The 24,038-nt window shown below is 61.6% G+C and overlaps 1 protein-coding gene across 4 annotated transcripts; it reads right to left on the bottom strand.

The window, feature by feature from the left end:
• Positions 1-164: 164 nt before the first annotated feature.
• On the bottom strand, positions 165-22,381 carry IPO13 (importin 13). Of its 4 annotated transcripts, none has more exons than XM_038760160.1 (20): positions 21,793-22,381; positions 14,591-15,327; positions 10,447-10,587; positions 10,115-10,256; positions 9,712-9,878; positions 9,289-9,409; positions 8,694-8,841; positions 8,355-8,536; positions 8,143-8,169; positions 7,660-7,794; positions 7,385-7,528; positions 6,990-7,136; positions 6,676-6,813; positions 6,378-6,474; positions 4,175-4,227; positions 1,613-1,679; positions 1,471-1,529; positions 881-970; positions 598-779; positions 165-497 (listed from the first exon to the last, which is right to left on the bottom strand). In XM_038760160.1, the coding sequence occupies exons 1-20, from the start codon at positions 21,862-21,864 to the stop codon at positions 398-400; spliced, it is 2,949 nt and encodes a 982-aa protein (XP_038616088.1). In that variant the 5' UTR covers positions 21,865-22,381; the 3' UTR covers positions 165-397. The 4 variants fall into 4 exon arrangements, with proteins under 4 accessions (XP_038616088.1, XP_038616089.1, XP_038616090.1 ...); XM_038760161.1 differs by having other exon boundaries at positions 165-494; positions 21,793-22,380; XM_038760162.1 differs by having other exon boundaries at positions 6,990-7,070; positions 21,793-22,379.
• Between the last annotated feature and the right edge of the window lie 1,657 nt (positions 22,382-24,038).

Below are 24,038 nucleotides of genomic sequence, written 5' to 3'. Positions count from 1 at the left end.
CTGGGTAACCATCTCCCCACCCTCCTGCCCTGCTCTGGGAACCTGTCCCAGGCTGGCAGCCCGCCCTACCCCAGCCCCCCTGAAGAACGCACACGGTACACTGCCGGTCTCAAACAGCCCCCATGTAATTAAGGGCCAGCCCCCCCCCCCCCCCCCCCCCCCACCCTTTCCCCCTCCCTTCGCCCTGCCATTCCTCACTGCGCCCAGAGGCCGGGGGGCTGGCTGAGTCCATGGGGCTCGTGGCTGGAGAGGAGAAGCACATGCACGGAGGAGACGGGCGGGGGGAGGGACGAAAGGAGGCCCACGAGGCGGCGGGAAGACACGGGGTGGGGGGCAGGACAGAGGGCGGACATCCAGGGTCTGGAGAGGTGCACAACGTGGGCGTGGGTTCAGGCCCTCAGTAGTCAGCCGTGTAATCGGTGCCATGCAGCCCGCGGCACAGTAACGTGAACTCCTTCACCATCTCCTTCACCCGCCGCTTGTTCACGCGCTCTCTGCTGAGACAGAAGGCAGGCGTCGCTGGCACCCTGGGCCCTTCCCGCCCCAGCTCTCACCCACGGGCCACTCGGGCCGCCCAGCGCCCGCACCGCGGCACACCTGAGGATCTGCTGGCTGAAAGTGTCCTTCTGCTCGGGGCTGAGGCGCGGCGAGGGGAAGCCGGGGGGCTGCAGGGCTTCCTTGATCCAGACGCTGAGGCAGCTGAAGCAGTGCTTGTTCAGGGCGAACAGCACGTCCGCGAACGAGTCCATGAGGCTGCGGGAGGCCTGGCCTCCGATGGCCTGGGAGAGGGGAAGCGAGCGGAGGAGGGGGGCTGCTCAAGTGCCATTTTGGGGGAGGCGTGGGGAGGGGGACGGCATACTCCCGGCCCAAAGCCCCTCACCTCCAGCACGGCCTGCAGGAGCACCTTGCCCTCCTCCTGCACCACCTGCCCGACGGGTGGGATTTCTCCGCAGCGCGGCAGCAGCTCCGTCTGCACGGGATGGGACGCAGACCCCGCTCAGTCCGGGCTGAGCCTGCCCCCCACCCCCTCTCTCTCACCAGGTCTATTGAGAGGTGGGAGGCAGGTCCCCTCCCCTCAAAGCTGCTGGCGGGCTGGGGTCTCAGGTCCTGGCCAAAGTTGGAAGAAGCCCAACTTTGTCAAAAGAGCTCGCTTCTCTCCCAGGCCTGAATAGGAAGGCTGCTTTCTTAGAGCAAGGAGGAACAAACCTGAGGGAGGGTGGGACCAGGGGAGAAAGTGCTCCCCGACCCGGGGCCCATCTGAGGGTCACCAGCACAGTGGGTGTTCACTGTCCTCTTGTAAACCCCCCACCACCCTCTGCTAGTGCTTAGCACACAGCCGGGCCCACGGTAGGGAGCCGGTAGGGACCGTCTCTATATGTTGCTAACTTGTACTTCCCAAGCGCTTAGTACAGTGCTCTGCACACAGTAAGCGCTCAATAAATAATGAATGAATGAGAGGGAGATACTCACAAAGAAGCCACAGGAGGCTTTGACGGTGGGTGCCTCGGGGAACTTGAGGGCCAGCACCCCTGTGGCACAGAGTAGGGTGAATCAGTCCGAGCCCACGTGCCCCCCTCGACGCCCCCCCCAGCCCACCGGGCCCTTCGCTCACCACACTGAAACACCGCCTTGACGTCCAGGCTCTCACACAGGAACAGGTCTGGCTTCCTCTTCAGGGCCTGCAGGAAGAGGGGTCCGGTGAGCCCAGCCCGCCGGGCCCCGCCGGCCCCTGCCCCGCACTCCCCACTCACCTGCCCCCTCCGGGGTGCGGCCGTGCCCGAGCCGTCAGCAGCTGCTGCGATCCGGCCCACCCACACGGGCCTCAGAAAACCCGTCTCCCTAACGGGACGGTGTGGGGGTCGTGGGTGGGACAGTGTTCTAAGCTGGGGGCCTGGGGGCAGTCCACAGGGGACTTTGCGGGGGGGAGAAGAGCACAGGTTTTCAGGGGTGGGGGGAGAGAGGGGTGGCGACCAGTTGCCACCCCTCTGAGAGGGGCAGGAGAGAGGACTGAGACTGTGGGATTGCTGGGGGGGGAGAAGGCCGGGCACCAAGGCGGTGGAATCCTTCTTCTAAGAAGACTAAGTCCTTCCGTGACCCCGTCCCTGCGGCCCAAGCCCCCCGGGCTCCCCCCGCCCTTCCCGTCAGCCGGACCGCACCTCCCTTCAGAGACTCCAGCCGGGATCTGCGGTGGCTTCAGCCGTCCATGGGGCCACCTGCTCCCGGGCTGGACGTTTGGGTCAGAGAGACGGCCCTGCTGCCCTCTCCACCGACCCCCGGACCTGGCCGGGCTCGGGGCCGGGCTCCTTCCTCCTTCAGCGCCGGGGGCAACGCAGGCCTCCACCGGGCAGCTGAAGACCGCTTGGCCGCTGGTCGGTGGGCCCACTCCTCCCTGGCCCTCTCGGGATGGACCGGAGAGTGGGAAGTGCAAGGCCCAGGGCGGAAGCAGGAGGGGCGAGTGCGGGTCTGCTTGGCTTTCATACAGCCCCCGGGGGTGCTGCCTGCCTCGCCAGCCCCCAGCGGCACTCGACGGGCACCGGTTCGGGCCGATCACGCTGTGGTGGGTGTCAGGCCACAGGGCTGGGCCAAAAGGGCCTCTCAACTCTGGCTCCTAGCAAAGTTGGGCCCCAGGGAGTGGGGGTGAAGGGGGCAGGGAAGGGAGGAGAATGGGAATGCCTCTGCTCTTTCTTTGGCCAGAAGCTTTCCAGGGGCTCCCCGGCCTGCCCCCATGGAGGCCCCGAAGCCTCTGCCCTCAGGGCTCTGGGGAGCCTGGGGCAGGACGAGAATCCTGCCCACCCCAGAAATGGTCCCTGGGAGACTGGGGAGGCAGGCGGGAGGGCCTGCTGGCGATCTAGCAGAGGGACCACGGGTGGGGGGCGTCCACCTCCAGACGGCAAGCACCCCAGGAGCCCATCCAGCCCCTCTTCCGACCAGGCTCCACAGACGACCGCCTGCCCCTGCTCGCTCCAGCTATCATAGCAGCATGGGGCCTGTTTGCCACCCATGACTGGTGAGGCCCAGGGCCTGGCCCCAGCCCTGGCACTGCCCCAGGGGCTAGGAAACCCACAGACTCTGACAGGGCTCTGCTTGCCCAGAAATAAATGCTCCCACGGGACGAGGGCAGCACTTCCCCTCCCACAGAGCTCGTGGAGAGAGCCTGGACCCGGGAACCAGAGGACCTGTGTTCTAATCCTAGCGCTGCCCCTTGGCTGCTGTACGGCCTCGGGCACGTTGGGTAACTTCTCTGGGTCTCAGTTTCCTCCTCTGTAAAATGGGAATTCGATACCCGCTTTCCTTTCCTTTCCGCTTTCCTTTTGATATCCTGGCTCTGCCACGTGTCAGCTGCATGACTTTGAGCAAGTCACTTCACTTCTCTGGGCCCCAGTTCCCTCATCTGTAAAATGGGGATTAAGACTGTGAGCCCTCCGTGGGACAACCTTGATCACCCTGTAGCCCCCCCAGCTCTTAGAACAGTGCTTTGCACATAGTACGTGCTTAATAAATGCCGTTATTATTATTTCCTTACTTTAGACCGTGAGCCCCGGGAGGGGCAGAGACTGTGTTCGACTTGATGGTCTTGTCTTTAGTGTTGGGGACAGTGCTCAGCACATAGTAAGCCCTTGGCAAATATTAGGATGACAATATCCAGCCCCTCCCCCAGGGGAGAGACCCCTAAGTGGGTCTGCCCCTGCTTCCCCGCGCGCAGAGGGGCTGAACCCAGCGGGGCATCCCCCACCAGAGCCCCCCAAGCAGGGGCCAGAGCCAAGCCATCCAACCCAGCGCAAGCAGCCCGAGCCACTGCCAGGTAGAGGCTCGGACATACTGCTCCTCGCCCTAGGCTTCCCGGGGACCGGCCCACCTTCCCCACTCCCTCCCGCTCCCATCCACCTTTCGCTTCGGGGCTCACCCTCCCTGACGCCCCCACGCCCCAAGCTAGGGTGCCCCGGGCTGGGGCGGGGGGCCAGGCCGCTCCACGGCCCAAGAGGAGCGGGCCCAGGTGGCTAAAAGAGAATGTTGGGTTGTCAACTTCCACGGAAACAGATGGAGAAACTCTATTCAACTCAACGGAAAAAAAGTTGTCAACAGAAAGCTAAAAATAGGTTTAAATTGAATTCCAACAGAAGAGAAAGAGAAAGAGAGAGAACAGAACGTGAATGAATAAGAAACTAAAACACACCTGTGCCAGGAGTTGCATAAATGAATCAACAATATCAGGATGATCCCTGGACCCTAAAATATAATAAAGATGGAACTTAAGAAAAAATCATACAAACAGCAACTCAACCTCATATAGTTATGTGGGACTGAGATAGCCTACAGTGAGACAGGCGAGGGGGGGAGAGGAGCGAGGGACATGAGCAGCAGGAAGCAAGGTAAAGAAACAAAACGTACAAAAACCATGAACTGGGAGAACCCCAAACAGAAAGAAACGGCAAAGTGAACGACAGGCCTGGCCCCCGAGCCCCTCTCCCTCTCTGCCCCAGTTCCGGGAGGCTCCAGGATCACCTCGGGGGGTCCCCGGGCTGGGGATGGCCCGGGAGGCGGACGGCAGGGATTGACCAGGCTTCTTCACCCACTGCGGGGTCTGAGGGCATACCGGTGAACGAGCTGGGCACCTCGGGGAATGCCCAGCCGTGCCCCTCCCCACCACCGGAGCGATGTCGCCCCAGGACGTGCTTCCGTCGCCTCAGAGGGGTCTGACCCCTGTCACCTGCATCCCGGGGGACTGAGGGAAGGAATAGCTACCGGTGGCATCCCTTCCCCTGATACCTCTCAGACACTAGCTGCCTCCTGACACATACACGCAAACACACCCTTCCTTCAGAGTCCCCTCGCCCTCCCCCCTGGCAAGAACACATCTGACTTACGGCAGGGTTACTATACGCCTTGGGTTGGCACGGGTAGCAGAAGGAAGGCACTTGGTGCCCTTAGCTTGGCAGCTGGGAGAGTCAGGGGTGGCCAGGCCCCTGGGCTCAGGGGTGTTTTCCGTTACATCCCAGCCAGTGGGGACCAAGCCAGGGGTCTCGGAGCTTCAGGCAGAAAACCCCTCGCCCCTGGGAACATCCTGGCCTCTGGGCAGCGGCAACCAAGGTGGCTGTTTGGAGGTATGGGTCTCCATTTGAGGTCAGAGAAGCTGCCTCCGCAGAACTCAGCCCCCACGCTGCCCCGGAGAGATGGGGAAGAAGAGGGAAAGTCGTCGGGATCCGTCAGGCCAGCAGAAGGAAGGGGGTAACGTGACAGAACGCAGGGGCTAAACCACACAAGTCCGAGAGGCCCGTCATCCCAGAGTAGGGTGGGGCCTTTTGGGGGAGCGTCCAGGAAACAGCCCCTTTTGGGCAGTTGGACTGGAAGGCTGGCCTGGGTTGAGCTTGGGAATAAGGGAAGAAAGTGACCGTCAACGGGGAAACCAGTCAAACCATCAATCACGGGCATAGGCCGGAGGGGCGGAGTGGAGGCGGGGCAGAGAAGGCTAGGGGAGGTTCTACCGCACACATCTGTCCCCTCCTCGCCCGGGACGGGCCCCGTTTACCCTGGAAGAATGGGAGAAGCTGCTCTGCTCCTTGCAGAACAGGGGAAGGACCGGTTTAGCTGGTTTCACACTACCACCACCAGAACAACCGTAACCGGCTGTCCCAGAGAGAGATTTAGACGGTCCGGAGCTGGCCGGAGAGAGGTGACACCTGGTAGAAAGAGACCCGAGGCGGGAGAGGGATGGGCTGGATGGAGACAGGAGGCCCAGGGCTCTGCCATCATCCACTCCTTGGATTCTCAGGCTACAGAGAAACCTTAGGTTGGGACCAGTGACGGGAAGGGTGGAATCAGGAATTTCTAAATAAGAAGGTTGTGTCCGTTTGCTTCTGGGTCGGCGCACCTTTAGATGAAGGCAGTCCGCTGGGGCGGGGGGGAGGGGAGAAGGGAGAGGAGGGAGTGAGGAGAGTGACTGTTGAGATCCGAGAAACCCCCCCAAAACCATTTTTTTGCACAGCTGACACCCAGTAAGCCGGGAGGAGGCCGGAGGATGACCGAGGCGAGTAGACGAAAGGCCGCCCCATGCCCACCTGGACCTCTGGGTCTGTCCACTCGGTAAGGAAGGTCACCCACCTCCCCTGAGCTGCTAGCCTGAGGGTGGATCTCGGCCTCAGCTGGGAGGGAGTTGGGGCCGGGCCAGTCGGGCAGTGCGGCGCTAACGCCCACACTGTCAGCTCCGACTCCGATCCCTCCCCGGCTTCGGCCCAGAGTTTCCCTGCTGCGTCCCGACGCCAGGAACCTTAGGCCGGAAGGCCACCGGGGGAGTGAGCCGTGGGGTTCCGGCCCCCCGATCCCGGCCCGGGGAAGAAGGCGGGGCGGAGGCCACGGCAGAGGCCCCGGCTGGGACCTACCTTGCTGGAAGAGGGTGAGCGTGACAGAGGTGACGAGCAGGAAGAGGGCCTTGATGGGCGGGAAGTGGGCGGGCTCGTGGGCAAAGATGTGCACTAGCTGGAATAGACAGAGAGCGTCCTCGGGAGCTTGGCACCAAAGGTTTCCACCATCCCCCGGACCCCAGACTGGGGCAGCCCAGTCCCCCCGAGTTCCTCCATATGGGGAACCCTCCCAGGGATGGGAGGCTGGGCTGACCGGAAAGGACTGGGTGTTGGGGAGCGGGGTGGGGGCCGGGCTCCAGAGCCCAGAGGCCCGTACCTGGCGGGTGAGGTCGAGGGCGGAGGCCTGGGGGATGGTGCTGTACATCTGACCCAGCATTTCACACAGCTGCGGGACCATGGGGGCGAAATCGTCCAGCAGCGTCTTCACGGACTTCTCGAAGATGGCGCACACCGACTGGGGGCACGGAGGGCACGGATCGCTGAGCGGGGCGTGGGGGGGGCACCGGCGGGGACGCCCCGAGGTCACGGAAGCAGCACCCTCTACTTCCCTCTTCCTCGGTCCCTCCCGCCGTCCCCAGTTCAGGCCACCGCCCCGTGCCCGGGCAAGGAGAGGGGGCTGTTAGCTGTTACCTCCACCACCTGGGCATCGTTGAGCCATTTGCTCAGCACTTTCTGGATGAGTTGGAAGACTTGCTGCAGTACCACCACCACCTGGGGAGACCCTCGGTGAGCCCGGCAGCCCCCACCCCACTGGGAGCTCGGCTGCTCCTCCTGGCACTACATTAGAGATTAGGGGAGGGAGATGCCCAGGAGAGGGGGCGCGCCTGGGTTATACGGGAGCCGGCGAGGCCCCGCTGATGCCATCCCCGCCCCTTCCTCCCAGAAGCCCCCCCTGCCCCCCGACGGGCCTCTGGTGGATCAGCCCCGTGGGAACGTCCAGTAGCGGGAGGAAGTGGAGCCCTCAGGGGACCACAGGGCCTCGGCATCCCCGGGGTGACTGCCCGGCGGGGCGGGGTAGCACGTACCGGGTTGGGTCCCTGCGGCACGGGCAGCTTCCTGAGCTCGGGGCCCTCGTGCTCATCCTCATGGTGGCTGACGTCCAGCGTGGTGAAGAGGTTGGACAGCAGCCCCAGGATGTGGATGATGGCCAGCTTGTTGGAAGGGTTGGGCTGCGGAGGGGAAGGAGGTTGGGGACTCAGGCTGAGGCCCCGGAGTAGAGTCGGAGCAGTTATCCCAAGCCCGGATGGGGCACCAGGGCCCCTGTCCCGGCCCCCGTGGAGCCTCCACCCCAGGACCTCACCGTCTCCTCGGCCAGTTTCTCCAGCTGTTGGATGTAGGGCGTGATGAGAGAGTGCAGGTTCTTCAGGATCTCCTCCACCTGCAGGGCTGACAGCAGGAAGCCCAGGGCCTGCATCAGCCACATGCACTGGCTCGTCTGTGGGGGTAGAGCGAGGGTCAGGGCTCCTGCGGCCACCGGGACCGCTGCACCCCTCCACCCGCTCAGAGCAGGAAGAGAGCAGGGACGGTCAGGGAGAAGGGGCACGGCGAGCAGGACGTGGGAGAAGGGGACAGGAGGGCCTACGGGGAAGGGCCGTCCGTGGTGGATTCTGCTCATTCTGCGGCTGGTGACCTCCAGACCCCCATTGCTTGCTCTGCTGGCAGACTCCCATCTCTGGGCCTCTGCTGTCTGCTGAGGGTCCCAGAAGAGTTGGGGCTGGGTGAGGGGGAGACGAGGGAGGGGAGGAGGAGGATGAACCAAGACAACACAGGAGCCTGGATTTACCTTGTGGATCTGCTTCATCAGCACGTCCTGGAGAGGAAACAAAAGCAGCCATTTCGGTGAGAGGACTGGAGGAAGGGCGCCTGTCGCCCCATGCTCTGGGCAGCCCACCTGGGCCCCCTACCCCGGGGCCAGCTCCGAGCTCTCCCCTCCCCGCAGCCCGGGGAGACTGACTCGTTCCTGCCCTCGGGATCCGTGGGGGCCACCGCAGGTACCTGGGAGACAGCGACGATGTTGGCGGCGTAGGGGGGCAGGTCATACTTGCACTCGCGGCAGATCTTCTTGAGGGTGGACACGGAGGAGATGGAGAGCTCCGGGTTCCCCAGGGCGTGGAGGACCAGGGGCAGGACGCTGTTGATCATGACCGGGTGGTCGGCCAGCCACTCGGACAGGGCCCCTGGAGGCGGCAGGAGAGCGGCAGTGAGCTCAGGAGGAGCCGCCTCGGCTCGCTCCCCGAGGCTCCTGGGGGGCAGGGAGGGTGTCTGTGGCTCCCGCTGGCCCTTCGCTCTCCCCTGGGCCCCCGCCGGGGAGGAATTCAGCAGTGCGGGCCTCACCGATCGTGAACATAACAGTGTCGGCCAGCTGCACGTTGCTGATGCTGATGCGGGGGATGAGCCCGATGAGGCCCGGGACCACGTCGGAGTAGTTGACGTCAATGGTCTCAGCGATGGACTGGAACCCGTAGAGCAGCGCTTCTGTGTGCTGGCGGGGAGAGGGGGATGGTGTCGAGGCTGATCAGGCGGGGGGTGGCTGGGGGTTGGGAGGCTGTGACGGGGGGCTGGAGGGGGTGGTGGAAAACCCTTTCCATTTGGCTACCCCCATGGCCCGGGAAAATGGGAAGAAAATGTAAGGTGTGGGGAGGATGCTCATCACTGAGGACCAGGCAAGAAGCAGTGTGACCTAATGGACAGAGCACGGGCTTGGCAGTCAGAAGGACCTGGGTGGGCAGTGTGACCTTGGGCAAGTCACTTCACTTTTCTGGGCCTCGGTTCCCTCATCTGTAAAATAGTCACTAAGACCTTGAGCCCCATGTGGGACACGGACTGTGTCCAACCTAATTGGCTTGTATCCACACCAGCGCTTACAACAGTGCCTGGCACATAGTAAGCGCTTAACAAATGCCACGATTATTATTATTATTACTATTACCTGCCAGGAGGAGGGCTGTTCGGTGTTGGTGAGCAGACGGCCCAGCTTGTCGTACAGGTTGCTCAGCAGTTCGGCGCCCAGCATCTCGTAGACGTACATGAGCGTGTCTGAGATGTCCACCCTGGGGACAACCTCTGTCACGGCCCCAGTCGCTCCCGGGCCTCCCGCCTCGGTAGTCCCCGGCTTGAAGGGGAAGGGGATGGGGTGGAGCCGGGGGATGGGAGGGCAAGGGGTTCCTGCCCCATTGGCGCTTTCTTAGCGGGACCCAGGGTGGACCAGTGACTTGACACCCACGCCCCAGGGGCCAGATAATGGGACCTGGCAAAATCCACGGCGGGGTGGGAATGGAGAGAATGAAATGGGACCCAAGGGGGTTGGGATCCCCCTTCCCCTGCCAAAACACACACAGACACACACACACACCTGTAGATGCGGAACTGTTCCTTCTCGTCGGAGGACCAGAAGCCGTACTCCTCGTCGGAGGGAAACTGAGCCTTGTGCAGCAGCACGTCCACCAGCTGGAAGTAGACGGGCCGGTACACCTGCTGGTACACGGCCTGCTTCTCCGCCTCAAACGACAGGATGTCATCCTGGGGCCAGGCGGGGACAGGGGCCATCGGTCAGACTGGCTTGGCTCCCCGGCCCGCCTCGCCTCCCACCAGCAGCCCCCTTCCCGCCCAGCCCAAAGCCGGGGGAGAACCGGGCCTCCTCCAAGCCCAGCTCTCAGCGCTCCGGGCCGGGCGTCCTGCCCACGGGGCTGAGACGGGGCCCCCGGCAGAGGCCAAGACTCGCACCCCCTCCCCCGGAGGGGGAAGCCCCCGCTGACCTGCAGCGTGTACCAGAAGGTCAGGGTCAGGGAACTGGTGGTCTCGTTGACGGGATAGTGCCCAGGGATGCCCGTGCAGAACATGATCATGTTGACCAGCGCCAGGAAGCTCTGCCAGTGTTCAACCTGATCCAGCAGGGCCCTAGTCGGGAGCGGGGAGGAGGGGGCCGAGGGAGAACGCTGGGAAGAAGCGGGGCTCTCGCCCTACCCTCCAGCCCCAGGCAGCCCCGGTGCTTCAGGGGCAAGAAGTGGGTCCCCGCCTCCCCCAGGACCAAACTCTGGGGGGGGCCTCCCCGAAGCCTAGAGCGTTGACCCTCTCCAGCCTTCCTCACCTGGAGTGGTTCTCCCCCAGGGCCACGGCGATGCGGCAGATCCCATGGGAAGTCTCCATATCCCCGCTCTGCACCGCCTGCCGCAGTTGCTCCTGCAGCCCCAGCACGGGGGAGATCAGCTTGAGCAGGGTGTTCACGTACCTTGCGGGGTGGGGGAAAAAATACGGCTCGCTGGGTTTCAGGGCCGGGCCCGGACACCCCGTCCGCCTCGACCCGGGCCCTTTCCACTCTGGCCTCCGGCCACAGACGTGGCCTGGCTGAAGAAGGGCCTGGGCTCCCACTCACTTCTGCAACGCCCTTCATTCAGCCCCCCTCCCAGCCCCACGGCGCTTATGTCCATAGCCGTCATTTATTTATTTTTATTAACGTCCGTCTCCCCTTCTAGATTGTAAGTTCGTTTTGGGCAGGGCACGGATCTGTTTATTGTTGTGTTGTACTCTCCCGAGTGCTCAGTACAGTGCTCCGCACACATAAATATGACTGAATGAATGACTAGCGGAGGGCTCCCTACGGGGATGCCAGGAGGCTGAGGCTGCCTCAGCGGGACCCTTGGAACCCAGTCTTGGGGGCACACTGGGCATCGGATGTAATGTCTGGTGAGGGGTGATCTCTGCCCGCCCCTGGAGGGCTGGGAAAATTCGAGGAGGTGGTGTCCACGCAATGACCCTGAGGAAGAACTGGCAGCTCAAGGCTCCTCAGGGTGGGGAGGGTACGATGAGAAGCAGTGTGGCCTAAAGGATAGAGCACAGGCCTCGGAGTCAGAAGGGTCTGGGTTCTAATCCCACTCCACCACTCGTCTGCTCTGTGACTTCTCTGGGCCTCAGTTACCTCATCTGTAAAATGGGAGTTGAGACTGTGAGCCCCATGTGGGACAGGGACTGTGTCCAACCGGATTACCTTGTATCTACCCCAGTGCTTAGAACAGAGCTTGGCACACAGTAAGGGAAGGGAGGAGGAGGAGTCTGGAGCCCACTGGAGCCAGGCACTGCCCTGGAGTGGGGGGAAGCAGCCTTCCATGCACAGTCCGGCGGGGGGAGAGAGGGCAGCCCCAACCCCCTCATGCTTATGTGTTTTAGGGAATGCCCAGCTGTCTGCCTGGGCCCCGACCGCTGTCAGTGAGAGTGCCTGTCACCATGGCAACCGGCATCTGGGCGAGGAGGGGAGGGAAGTCCTGGGGGACTCTGGTGCCGGCAATGGGGGCCTGGGCTGTCACTCAGAGGATGCTCAGGGTTGGCGGGGAGGGGTGCGGGGAGGGAAATGCCAGTCTGAAGACATCCCAGCCCCCTTGCTTCCCTCCTTCCAAACAAAAGCTTGGGTCGAGACTGCCAAGACCGCAGGAAGAGGCAGGTCCTTGGGGGACTCGCTGCAGGCAGCCTCGTCCCCAGCCCCCTCTGCCACCGGGCCCGGGGGGTGGGCGCTGGGGGACGGGGCGCTGCCTGCGGCGGGTTCCCTCCGGCGACGGCAGTGGTGACGGCCGCATTGTCTCCCCAACGGCGCTGACACCCACGGCTCCGGCAGACAATGGGGCTTTCAGGCTCGTACCCGGAGCCGTCCCATCAGGCATGTGGTCACGGGGAGGGACCCGGGCAAAGGGATGGGTGTCATCTGCCCTTCCCCTGGCCCTTGGAGGCCACTTCTGAGGCCCTGGTCCTTCTGGATACCCATGCCCCTCAGCTGCTCCCTCCCATCCTCACACTGAAGGGAGCTGGCCGGGCAGGGCCTGGGCTGGGTTGCCTTGGTCCCCACGGTAGTGGATTCTGGAACTGTAACTCTCCTGCGTCAGGCCAGGCTTCCCGGGGCTTCAAGCCCCAGGGTATCCCTTGCTCACTTGCCCGCCAGGAAGCAAGGGGAACCCTTTAGCTTGGGCCTCTCTTCTGTTCCCACAAATCTCCCCAGGGCTCCGGAGAGTCCAAGGTAGCTTTCCCCCTGGCGAGGAAAGAAAACGTAGCCCTGACAGGAGGGCAGCAGTGATGAGGCTGGGAGGGTTGGGAGGCAAAAGAAGCCAGCCAGAATGCTCCCCTTCCTTCCTCGCCACTCCCCCACCCGACACTGTTCCCCTGGGGTGTGTCCGGGTCTTGTCACTCTCTTCCCTCCTGGTGAGCTTTGCCGCGATTAAAAATAAACTTCAAAGGCTCATCATCCCTAGGTTAGAGTGGGAAGAGCCAGGAGGCTTGAGGACAGGATGCGGCAGCTGTGCTGGGGTGGGGGGCGGAGGGAACCAAGCACAGGGCTGGCTCAGAGAGGATGGGGAGGGTGGCACGGCGCAGGCACACTCTGAGTCGGGGGGGAGGCCTTCCAGAGGGCACCCCGTCTAGGAGGGCACCGTCCACGCAGAGAAAACTGTGAATCGGGCTGGGGGCTTTAAGGTAGAGATGTCCAGGGAGATGAATGAGGCAGAGATCAGAGGTCAGCAGAGGGGCTTGATGGTCCCCATCTCCCTCCAGACGGAGGGGAAGCAGGGTAGGAAATGAGGCGGGCACAGTAGGACGGGGCTCAGGTCTCTGCCCGGTCAAGGACAGAGGTGCTGTAGCAACCAGCCTCGGTCCCGAGGGGCCGTGCCACCCTGCTTTCCCACCCAGCAGCAGAGAAGGGCCGGAATTCCCCACCGGGAAGCAAGACCAAGTTCTGGGCTCCGTTTCCAGGTATCCCACGGGGCCGGCGACCGCAGGGGGCTGGGGAAGGGGAAAGTGAGGGGCCGGGGAGGGGGAGGGGAAGAAGTGAGGCGGAAGAGCGGAGGGAAGTGGCAGGATCCAGCCCCTCAGGCAGCAGGGGGACTCCTGGGCCGCCTCTCACACGGAGCTCAGCCCAGACCTGCAATTAGAGCTGAGAGCCAGGAGCCGAGGAAATGGGGAGAGTTACTAAGCAACCGAGGGGAGCCGCAGCCAATCACGGCCAGGGAAGCAGTGTGCGCTCCCTCGTTTGGAGAAAAGCGGCATCAATTCTCTGGCAAGGCCAAGCGGCGCTGCCAACCCCGAGCACGGCTCTGGGCGTTGGGTGCGGGGTCTGCCCCATCGTCACCCTGCGAAGCCAGACTGTGCCCTCTGTTCTCTCGAGGCGGCCGGGCCCCCCTCCCCGGCAACCCAGCCCTCCGTCGGGGGCTGGATTGGATCCTCCTCCTTGCTGCTTCCCGGAGAAGTCCCCTCCCCTGCCTCCTGCCCCTCCAAGCTGAAGATCCCGGGCCAGCTCTCCTCTCTTCTTGCCCGCCAAGGGTCTGGCTCTGCAGCTGCCCAAGAGCCCTCTGGGTTGCTCTGTGTGGCACTGCCCAGCAATGCGCGTTTGGGGAGGGCAGGGCCCTAGGGGAGGGAGAGCGGTCCAGGAGCCGGGCTAGGACTAAGTGAGGCCACAGCTCTGCCAAGTGCACCTCAACCGATCGAAAAGACCACCCGATCTTGAGACCAGCCGCCAGAGCCGGCGCGGGGCAATGCGACCATTTCACCACTTATCACCTAATCCACCTTCTGGTGCTCTTTCCTCTGCCAAATCTGTACATCATTTGATGTGTTTCCCCCACTGGATTGGACCGTCCGCTCCCTGAGGGCAGGGTCTGTGTCTTTTACCTCTTAAGTTCAGGGGCTGCATACAGCAAGAGCCCAATAAATACTACCGATCGACTGAATGAGGGAGGGTTGGGGAAGGAGAGGATGTGGGGTGAAGGCTGTCTCTCCTTGGCCTCCTGCCAAGCATGTCTCAATGCATCCATCCATCCCACGGTGGGCAGGGAACCTGTCTACCAACTCTGCCATACTGTCCCCTCCCAAGCGCATAGTACGTGCTCTGCACACGGTCAGTGCTCAATAAGCACCACAGATCGATCCATCCATCCAACAGGATCGTCTGGTGGAAAGAACCTGGGCCTGGGACTCAAGAGGACCTGGGTCCCAATCCCGGCTCTGCCACTTGCCTGCCGTGTGACCCTGGGCAAGTGGCCTCACTTCTCCGGGCCTCGGTTTCTTCAGCAGTATGGCAGAGAGTCAATACCCGTTCTCCCTCCTACTTGGACTACGAGTAGTCAGGGATCGCGCCCGACCCAGTGACCGGGGTCCCGGGGCAGCTCTTAGCCCTCCCCGTGACTATCTGGATCAGTCTCCCTCCTGAACGAGCGCTGGCCGCTTGGGAGAGCCCGCCGGGGTCAGGGCAGACTCACCTCTGGGCGTCCGGCTGGGAGATGGCGTTGACGATGGCCTCCACGCTGCTGTCGAAGAGCTCGGGGTCCCGCAGGGCGGAGAAGGCCGCCTGGATGAGGCTCTCACAGTCCAGGAGAGGCACCTCCAGCTGCACCCAGCTGGAGAAGCACTTGAGCACCTTCTGCTTGATGAAGCCGGGGGAGTCGGGCTGCTGCAGGAGCTGCTCCAGGAGCGGGAAGACAGCCCCGCACTCCTGGGCCAGTACGGCCCGCACCTGGCCCTTGCGGTACTGGGGCAGCCGGCTGGTCTGGAACTCCTCGGGCAGCACGGTCAGCAGCTCCAGGAGGGCCAGGCAGCGGCCCCGTCCGTCCACGGGGGAGTCCTCCGCCTGAAAGAGGCGCACCATGTCCGCCACGGCGCAGGGCCAGCTGTCGGGCATCATGCTCAGCGCCAAGGAGGCCAGCGCCACGCAGAGCCGGGTCAGCACGATCTTGGAGCCGCTGGCGAAGCGGGTGATCTGGCCGAACAGCTGGGACTTGAGGCTCTCGTACTGGTCGGGGGGGATGTCGTTCCAGTAGCGCGCGATCTTGATGTGCAGGGCGCTGGCCCCGAAGTACTGGATCTCGGGCACCTTGTCGGGCTGCAGCAGCTGCCAGCTGAAGTGCCAGGCCTGCGGGGAGACCTGGGCCTGCATCAGCCACTTCTGGGCCAGGTTCTTGTTCTCGATGTTGGGGTCGTAGTACAGCTGGTGCAGAGCCTGCAGGGAGAGGGGAGGGCACCGGTCAGCAGGCGGGCGGAGGGTCTCTCTACCGAGGGAGGGCTGGAGGCGGGGTGGCCATGCCTTTCAGGGGGAAGAAGGAAAAAAAAAGGGCGTATCCGGGAGCACAAGGGATAGGGTAGACCAGGCCTGCACCTCAGTGCTGCCGTAGGGTAGGGGTTCACTCCCGACGAGGAGATGGGGGCTACCCTCTCTCCAGGGCCAGGATGTTCACCTCTGAGAAGGGGGCACGGGCCACCATCCCTCGGGGGCCAGGGTATCCCTCCACTCCCTCTCCTTCCCGATCGGATGGCCATGGCGTGAGGGGAGATGGGGGCGGGGGTGAGAGAGGGAAGGAAAAAGGATGGAGGGTCTCCAGGGCAGGAGAGGGATGGGGACAGCTGGGGTCTGACAAGTTCCGCCAGCCACCTCTTGGCTACAGGCCCGTTCCCTCCCCTAGGCCCAGGACTCTTGGAGGCGGACCCTTGGCCAACTGAAAATCGTCAGGGCTGGTCTAGGCTGGAAGGAGCAGCCCCGGAGGGCAGCTCTGTCACTGGCCCACCGAGGGCGACGATGGGCGGGTCACTTTGCCTCTCCGGGCCTCAGTTTCCTCATCTGTAAAATGGGGATAAAGTCCCCGCTTTCCCTCTCTCTTAGAGCGTAAGCCCCATATGGCACAGGGGCTGGATCTGATCGGATGATTTTGCATCTCCCCCAGAGCTTGGCTGGCACAGAGGTAAGCGCTTAATACCACTATTTTTATTATTACTATTTTTACAGTATTTGTTATGTATCGAGTACTGTTCTTAGTGCTAAAGTAGATACAAGATAATCAGGTTGGACACAGTCCCTGTCCCATACGAGACTCACAGTCTAAGTCAATTGTATTTATTAAGTGCTTACCATACGCCATGCACTGTACTAGGCGCTGGGTTATATACAGGATAATCAGATCCCATTTGGGGTTCACAAAGGCAGGAGGGAGAACGGATACTGAATCCCCCATTTTGCAGATGAGGGAACGGAGGGACAGAGAAGGTTTCAAGTGACTTGCCCAAGATCACACAGCAGGAAACTGGCAGAGTGGGGATTAGAACTCAGGGCCTCTGACCTGAGGCCTGAGCTCTTTCTGGTAGGTCACACCGCTTCCCCTTATTATTATTACAATAATGTCCAAGGCGCCCAACAAGGAGGCTCATGTGAACCTGGGGGCAGGAGAGGCTGGAGGTTGCCAGTGGCTATCAAGCGGCCAGGGAGAGAGGGAGCAGGTGGAGGCGCGGTTGGTGGAACAGCCTGAGGCCTCTGCCCTGCCTGAAACCAGAGGGTGCTCCCCCAACCTCCCGGCTTTAAGGTTTTCCTTCTCCTCCCAACCCTCCCCATCAGGTCCTGCAGCAGCCCCTCACCCACACTCCCCTCCCAAGCAGCCCCTCCTTGGCCGCCCGGCCCTCGCTGTTCCTCATGATGGGACTATTTTGATACTGGACACTGGCACCTGCTTCGGGCTGGCCTCGTAACCTAAGCCTGAGGGCACCATGCCCCACTGGGCTGGACAGTGCCAGGGAAGAGACCTCGCCAAGCTGAAGGGCAGCAGTGGCAGCAACTCCAGGAGAGGGGGGCCCCCGTGGAGGGGATGGTGACTCTGAGGCTGCCCAGGAAGGGGCAGTGCCAAAGTGCCCCGTGGTCGATACCAGGCCCCAGCCCTCGGGAGGCTGTTGTTGTCACACAGAGCTCTCAGCTGCCAGTGGGCCTCCCGGGGCCTGGGCTCCTCCGGGCCTTTGCCCAGGGAGAAAACAGCAGCTCATCTCCCTGGCAGCCCCACACGTGGTGAAGCTACCAGGCCACGCTCCCCATAGCAGGCCGGCCTTCGGCCTCCTAAGGGGCCGAGACCCCCTGTCCTCCACAGTTGGGGGTGAGTTGTGGCCAGGGGGGCCGCTGCCCCAGAACCCATCCTGCCCCGCCCCTGCTTGGCCTTGAGGATCAGTCCTCACATCCACGGGCGAGCCAACTGAGCCATAGCCCGGAGAACCCCAGGCCTGGGCCTCTACTCTCCCTTCATCCAGATCCCCCAATTCCCCAATCCCGGTGGGGCTCGGGGAAAGCCGGGGGTGTGAGCATATCCTTCCTCTCTCCCTCGGTCCCCTTCTCCATCCCACCCCACTTAGGCTGGCCTCACATCTCCCCCGTGGACTCCCCAGGTCCAGGCCTCACCACCCCCAGGTTACGGCGACCGGAAGGCCGCGTTCGTGGGAAACCATTTCGGCATCGATCCGAGGCCAGGGGTACTGACCCCGGCGCCTTCACCCCTGTCGGGATCCTGCCATCTTGAGAGAAGAGGGGAGACCTGCGAGGAAGAGGAGGGAGGCAGAAATGGCAATCTGGCTTCCTGTATCACCCCTGCCCTTCTCTCTCAGGCCTCCCGGGCCCAATCTGGCCGCCGGACACGGAGGTGGCAGAGGGGAGGAGCATCCAGGGCCAAGCCGAGAAGCTGAGCCTGGGGAAGCCGGGTAGGCTGAGCCAGCTGCAGAGCAGGGCTGAGCCAGGGAGCAGAGCTGCGGCAAGGCCGGGGGGCGAGGGAGCTTCTGGGAAGCCGAGAGGAGAGCCGAGATCAGGGAGCTGAGCCTCAGCTGGGGATGCTGAAGGGGCAGAGCAAACAGGAATGGGGCTTGGGGCTGTAGAGGGATGAGACAGGCAGCACAACATCTCCCCAGGGAAAGTTTTTTGCCCCACAGCTGCCCTTCCCAGCCCCACGGCACCTGTCAGTAGTAACGACAGAATAATGAAATAGAAGCAGCATGGCCTAGTGGATAGAGCAAGGGCCTGGGAGACAGAAGGACCTGGGTTCTAATCCCGGCTCTGCCACTTGTCTGCTGTGTGACCTTAGTCTAGTCACATAACTTCTCTGTACCTCAGTTCCCTCATCGGTAAAATGGGGATTAAGACTGTGAGCTCCATGTGGGACCGGGACTGGGTCCAACCTGATTATCTTGTATCTGCTCAGTGCCTGACACACAGTAAGCGCTTAACAAAAACGATAGCTATTATTATTAAGGCTCTAGGAACTCTAGGCCCATAGTTCCCCCTGAGAGTTGGAAGAAGTGCTTTTAGGGGGCTACGGTGTCCAGTCAGAAAAGGGAGAGGGGGATCCCCCATCTGGCCCAGGGGGTGATGGGCTAAGTGCTTTCCCTCAGACTCCAGAAATGCCAGGCAGCTTGGCACGGAGGGCACGCTGAGGTCCGAGTCCTACTGTTCCTGGCTGGGAAAGGCCCAGTCGGATCCCAGCCCTAATCAGGCCTGACCATATCCTCTAGCAGGAGGAACAATCCTCTCCCGGGGTGCAGCTGCAGAGCACCAGCACTGCTAGTTCCCCTCCTGCCATTTCCCTAGGGTAGAGCCCAGGAAGCCAGCCGGGAGCCCTGCCCTGCCTCAGCATCGCCAGGGCCCCAAGGACCAATGAGGTATTCATCCCCTCTCCTAGCCCTCTTTGCTCAACACAAACCCCCATTCTCCCTGCCCCTCCCTTTCTGGGGGGATTGTCACAGCTCTGCCTCCTCTTCCTCCTATGGTGCAACCTTGGATAATTTTGTGCCTCAGTTTCCTCCGCTGTAAAATGGGGATTCATCAATGTCTGTTCCCCCTCCTAGACTGGGAGAGCCAAGTAGGACAGGAACCGTGTTCAACCCAATTAACTCGTCTACGTCAGTGCTTAGGTGGGTGCAATGCACTGCTCTAAGCGCTTAACGCCAGGTTCCCATGGCCCTCTCCCTAACGGGTCTAGTTACCCCTTCTTAGTTACTTAGCCCACCTTAGACGTAAGGAGGGTTTAAATCTTTCAACTTCATTTTCGGCCAGTTTCCCTGCTCCTCCTCTTGAGACCGGAACCTCAGTTTCCCTAATTGACGACTCGGCCTCCAAGGCAGCCCAAGCCTCCAATCACAGCGGTAAAGAACCAGAGGACTGTCAGCTCACAGGCACCAAGTTGAGGGTCGGGGAGAGAACAAGTCGTCCATCAGAGCCACCCTGGCTGCCCCTGGGGCCACTCTGTAACCAAGAGGCATCCAGAACTCGGTGACGGGGGGGGCGGAGGGGGAAGAGCAGCGTAGATCCACCCTGACCCAGGTGACCAGAGGCAGAGGCGGGTGGCAGAGAAGATGGCAGAAGCGTGGGGGGCAGATGAGCTGAGGGGGTCAGGGCGACCCCCCAAATGATCTCAGATTTAGGCACCGGGCCCCCACCAGGACCTGCTGAGGGTCCGGGGGCATCAGACGAGGTTGTCAAAGCGCCTGCTAGCAGCCACCCATCCCACCGAGAATACTTTACACCCGCCCAGCCTGCCAAACCCAGGGGTCCGCCCCAGGCCGGACATGGGGTCAAGTGCCCTGCTCCCTGACGCTGCTACAATCACCATCGTTCCTAAGGTTACTGAGTATTTACTAAGGATGGCAGGGCCAACAAGCCATTCTGAAAGACACCAGGGTCTTCGAGTGCCCACTGGCCACGCTGGCCTCCGGGTGGGCGGCAGAGCTGTCCCGGGTCCTCTGGCCCTCTGATCTGTTCTTGGGGTGGGGGGGGAAGGGCTGGCATTGATCATCATCTATCGTATTTATTGAGCGCTTACTGTGTGCAGAGCACTGTACTAAGAGCTTGGGAAGTACAAGTTGGCAACATACAGAGGCAGTCCCTACCCAATAGTGGGCTCGATGGTGATGGTGCTCCCCCTCGTCCCCCCTCCATCTTACCTCCTTCCCTTCCCCACGGCACCTGTATATATGTTTGTACAGATTTATTACTCTATTTATTTTACTTGTACATACCTATCCTATTTTATTTTGTTAGTAGGTTTGGTTTTGTTCTCTGTCTCCCCCTTTTAGACTGTGAGCCCACTGTTTTGTAGCGACTGTCTCTATATGTTGTCAACTTGCACTTACCAAGCGCTTACTACAGCGCTCTGCACATAGTAAGCGCTCAATAAATACGATTGATGATGATGATGATGATGCTGGTATTTCTTTAAGCGCTTACTAAGTGCCCGGCACCGTTCTAAACGCTGGCAAGGCCCCTGCCTCGATTACTTAGAACAGTGCTTCACACACAGTAAGCGCTTAACAAATGCCATTATTATTATTACTATTATTTACTCTATTTATTTATTTATTCTACTTGTACATATCTATCCTATTTATTTCATTTTGTTAGTACGTTTGGTTTTGTTCTCTGTCACCCCCTTTTAGACTGTGAGCCCACTGTTGGGTAGGGACTGTCTCTAGATGTTGCCACCTTGGACTTCCCAAGCGCTTAGTACAGCGCTCTGCACATAGTAAGCGCTCAATAAATACGATTGATGATGCTGCTGCTGCTGGTATTTCTTTAAGAGCTAAGTGCCCGGCACCGTTCTAAACGCTGGCAAGGCCCCTGCCTCGATTACTTAGAACAGTGCTTTACACACAGTAAGCGCTTAACAAATGCCATTATTATTATTACTATTATTTACTCTATTTATTTATTTATTTATTTTGCTTGTACATACCTATCCTATTTATTTTATTTTGTTAGTAGGTTTGGTTTTGTTCTCTGTCCCCCCCCTTTTAGACTGTGAGCCCACTGTTGGGTAGCGACTGTCTCTAGATGTTGCCAACTTGTACTTACCAAGCGCTTACTACAGCGCTCTGCACATAGTAAGCGTTCAATAAATACGATTGATGATGATGCTGCTGGTATTTCTTCAAGCGCTTACTAAGTGCCCGGCACCGTTCTAAACGCTGGCAAGGCCCCTGCCTCGATTACTTAGAACAGTGCTTCACACACAGTCAGCGCTTAACAAATGCCATTATTATTATTACTATTATTTACTCTATTTATTTATTTATTTTACTTGTACATACCTATCCTATTTATTTTATTTTGTTAGTAGCTTTGGTTTTGTTCTCTGTCTCCCCCTTTTAGACTGTGAGCCCACTGTTGGGTAGCGACTGTCTCTAGATGTTGCCAACTTGTACTTACCAAGCGCTTACTACAGTGCTCTGCACATAGTAAGCGCTCAATAAATACGATTGATGATGATGCTGCTGCTGCTGGTATTTCTTCAAGCGCTTACTAAGTGCCCGGCACCGTTCTAAACGCTGGCAAGGCCCCTGCCTCGATTACTTAGAGCAGTGCTTGACACACAGTAAGCGCTTAACAAATGCCATTATTATTATTGCTATTATTACCAAGCGCTTACTACAGCGCTCTGCACATAGTAAGCGCTCAATAAATACGATTGATGATGCTGATGGTATTTCTTTAAGCGCTTACTAAGTGCCCGGCACCGTTCTAAACGCTGGCAAGGCCCCTGCCTCGATTACTTAGAGCAGTGCTTGACACACAGTAAGCGCTTAACAAATGCCATTATTATTATTATTATTATTATTGAGTGTTGTCCTGGCGGAAGTCCTTGCCAAGTGCCAATCCCCCCCCTTGCCCTCTCACCTTCTCCACGTTCTCCACGGTGAAGTCCAGGTGGGCAGCGCCCGGTGCGGGCGATTCTTCCCTCCGCTCCATGGCTGGTCGGCCGGTGGCGAGGGGGTGGGTGGGCCCAGCTGGGGGAGAGCCCGGTCCCGGCCCCGTCCCCCCCCACCCCGGGTCGCGGGGGGCGGGCGACAGCGTGCTAGACGCCCCTGGGGACGCCGGGCACACGCGGCGGGGAGGGTGGGCAAGGGGCCGCCATGGCTACCCAGACGCCCCCGGGGCAGGGCAAGAGGGGAAAAGTGGGCAACCCGGGCCTGGCCCTGGTGGTGGCTTTGGGGGGGTGGGGAGGGGGGTGAGAGGGCGATGGGAGGGTTGTGGGGGTGAGGGTGAGGGTGAGGGTGGGCTTAGCCTCTGAGGGGCAGGGCTCGCGGTGGCCCTGAAGCGCTCCAACAAGGCCCGCACCAGCGCCCTCACCGCAGCCCTCCTCGTTGATTGACAGCCGAGCCGGGCGCCTCACCGAGGGGGGGGGCAAGGGGTCCTTCCGAGCCGGCGGGGCTGCCCCTCCTCAAGCCTGATCCGACCCCCGCCTGAAGCCCATTCCCAGCCGGCCCCTTCTCAGTTCCCCCTCCCGTCCCGGCGCCGGCGGTTGGGCGCGAGCGCCGAGTTCGAGGCGCTCCTTTCTGTCAGGCGGCTCGCGGGACGCCCCGCCCCGAGGACTCCCCGCCCGCGCTGCATTGTGGGAGGTGTAGTGCCGCGGGGGGCGGCGCGCTGCATTGTGGGAGGTGTAGTGCCGCGGGGGGCGGCGCGCGAGGACGTCACCTGCTGGCCGAGGCGGGGAAGGGCCGCCCACCCGACACCGGCGCAGGCCGGATCGGACCGGACCGGACCAGGCGGCAAAGGTCAGGAGGCGCCGGCGCCCGGGGGATTATGGGGTGGCACAGAGGGGCCCTCAGACCCAGGCAGTCTGGGCCGCGATGCCTCCTTGCCCTCTCAGGGGTGACATCCCCCGCCCCCCCTCCCCCCCCCCGGGCTGGGCTGAGGGGCTTCCCAATGGCTGGGTCCTGGGGAGACCCCCGGCCTGGGATGACCGGCATCCCAACGGTTGGGCCGAGGAGAGACCCCTGGGATGGGCCGAGTGGCATCTTCACAGCTGACTTGAGGGGCATCCTAATGGCTGGGCCGAGGAGAGACCCCTGGGGTGGGCCGAGTGGCATCTTCACAGCTGAGTTGAGGGGCATCCTAACTGCTGGGCCGAGGAGAGACCCCCGGGCTGGGCTGTGAGACGACCCCTGGGGTGGGCCGAGTGGCATCTTCACAGCTGACTTGAGGGGCATCCTAATGGCTGGGCCAAGGAGAGACCCCTGGGGTGGGTCGAGTGGCATCTTCACAGCTGACTTGAGGGGTCTCCTAATGGCTGGGCCAAGGAGAGACCCCTGGGGTGGGCCGAGTGGCATCTTCACAGCCGAGTTGAGGGGCATCCTAACGGCTGGGCCAAGGAGAGACCCCTGGGGTGGGCCGAGTGGCATCTTCACAGCTGACTTGAGGGGCATCCTAACCGCTGGGCCGAGGAGAGACCCCCGGGCTGGGCTGTGAGACGACCCCTGGGGTGGGCCGAGTGGCATCTTCACAGCTGACTTGAGGGGCATCCCAACGGCTGGGCCAAGGAGAGACCCCTGGGATGGGCCGAGTGGCATCTTCACAGCCGAGTTGAGGGGCATCCTAACGGCTGGGCAGAGGAGAGACCCCCGGGTTGGGCTGTGAAACGACCCCTGGGGTGGGCCGAGTGGCATCTTCACAGCCGACTTGAGGGGCATCCTAATGGCTGGGCCAAGGAGAGACCCCTGGGGTGGGCCGAGTGGCATCTTCACAGCTGACTTGAGGGGCATCCTAACGGCTGGGCAGAGGAGTGACCCCCGGGCTGGGCTGTGAGACGACCCCTGGGGTGGGCCGAGTGGCATCTTCACAGCTGAGTTGAGGGGCATCCTAACAGCTGGGCAGAGGAGAGACACCAGGGCTGGGCTCTGAGACGACCCCTGGGATGGGCCGGGTGGCATCTTCACAGCTGAGTTGAGGGGCATCCTAACGGCTGGGCTGAGGAGAGACCCCCGGGCTGGGCTGTGAGCTGATCCCTGGGATGGGCCCAGTGGCATCTTCACAGCTGACTTGAGGGGCATCCTAACAGCTGGGCAGAGGAGTGACCCCCGGGCTGGGCTGTGAGACGACCCCTGGGATGGGCCGAGTGACATCTTTACAGATGAGTTGAGGGA

This window comes from Tachyglossus aculeatus, chromosome 18 (assembly GCF_015852505.1).
Source record: "Tachyglossus aculeatus isolate mTacAcu1 chromosome 18, mTacAcu1.pri, whole genome shotgun sequence".
NCBI classification, from domain to species: domain Eukaryota; kingdom Metazoa; phylum Chordata; class Mammalia; order Monotremata; family Tachyglossidae; genus Tachyglossus; species Tachyglossus aculeatus.
This window is presented reverse-complemented; position numbering and strand designations above follow the sequence as displayed.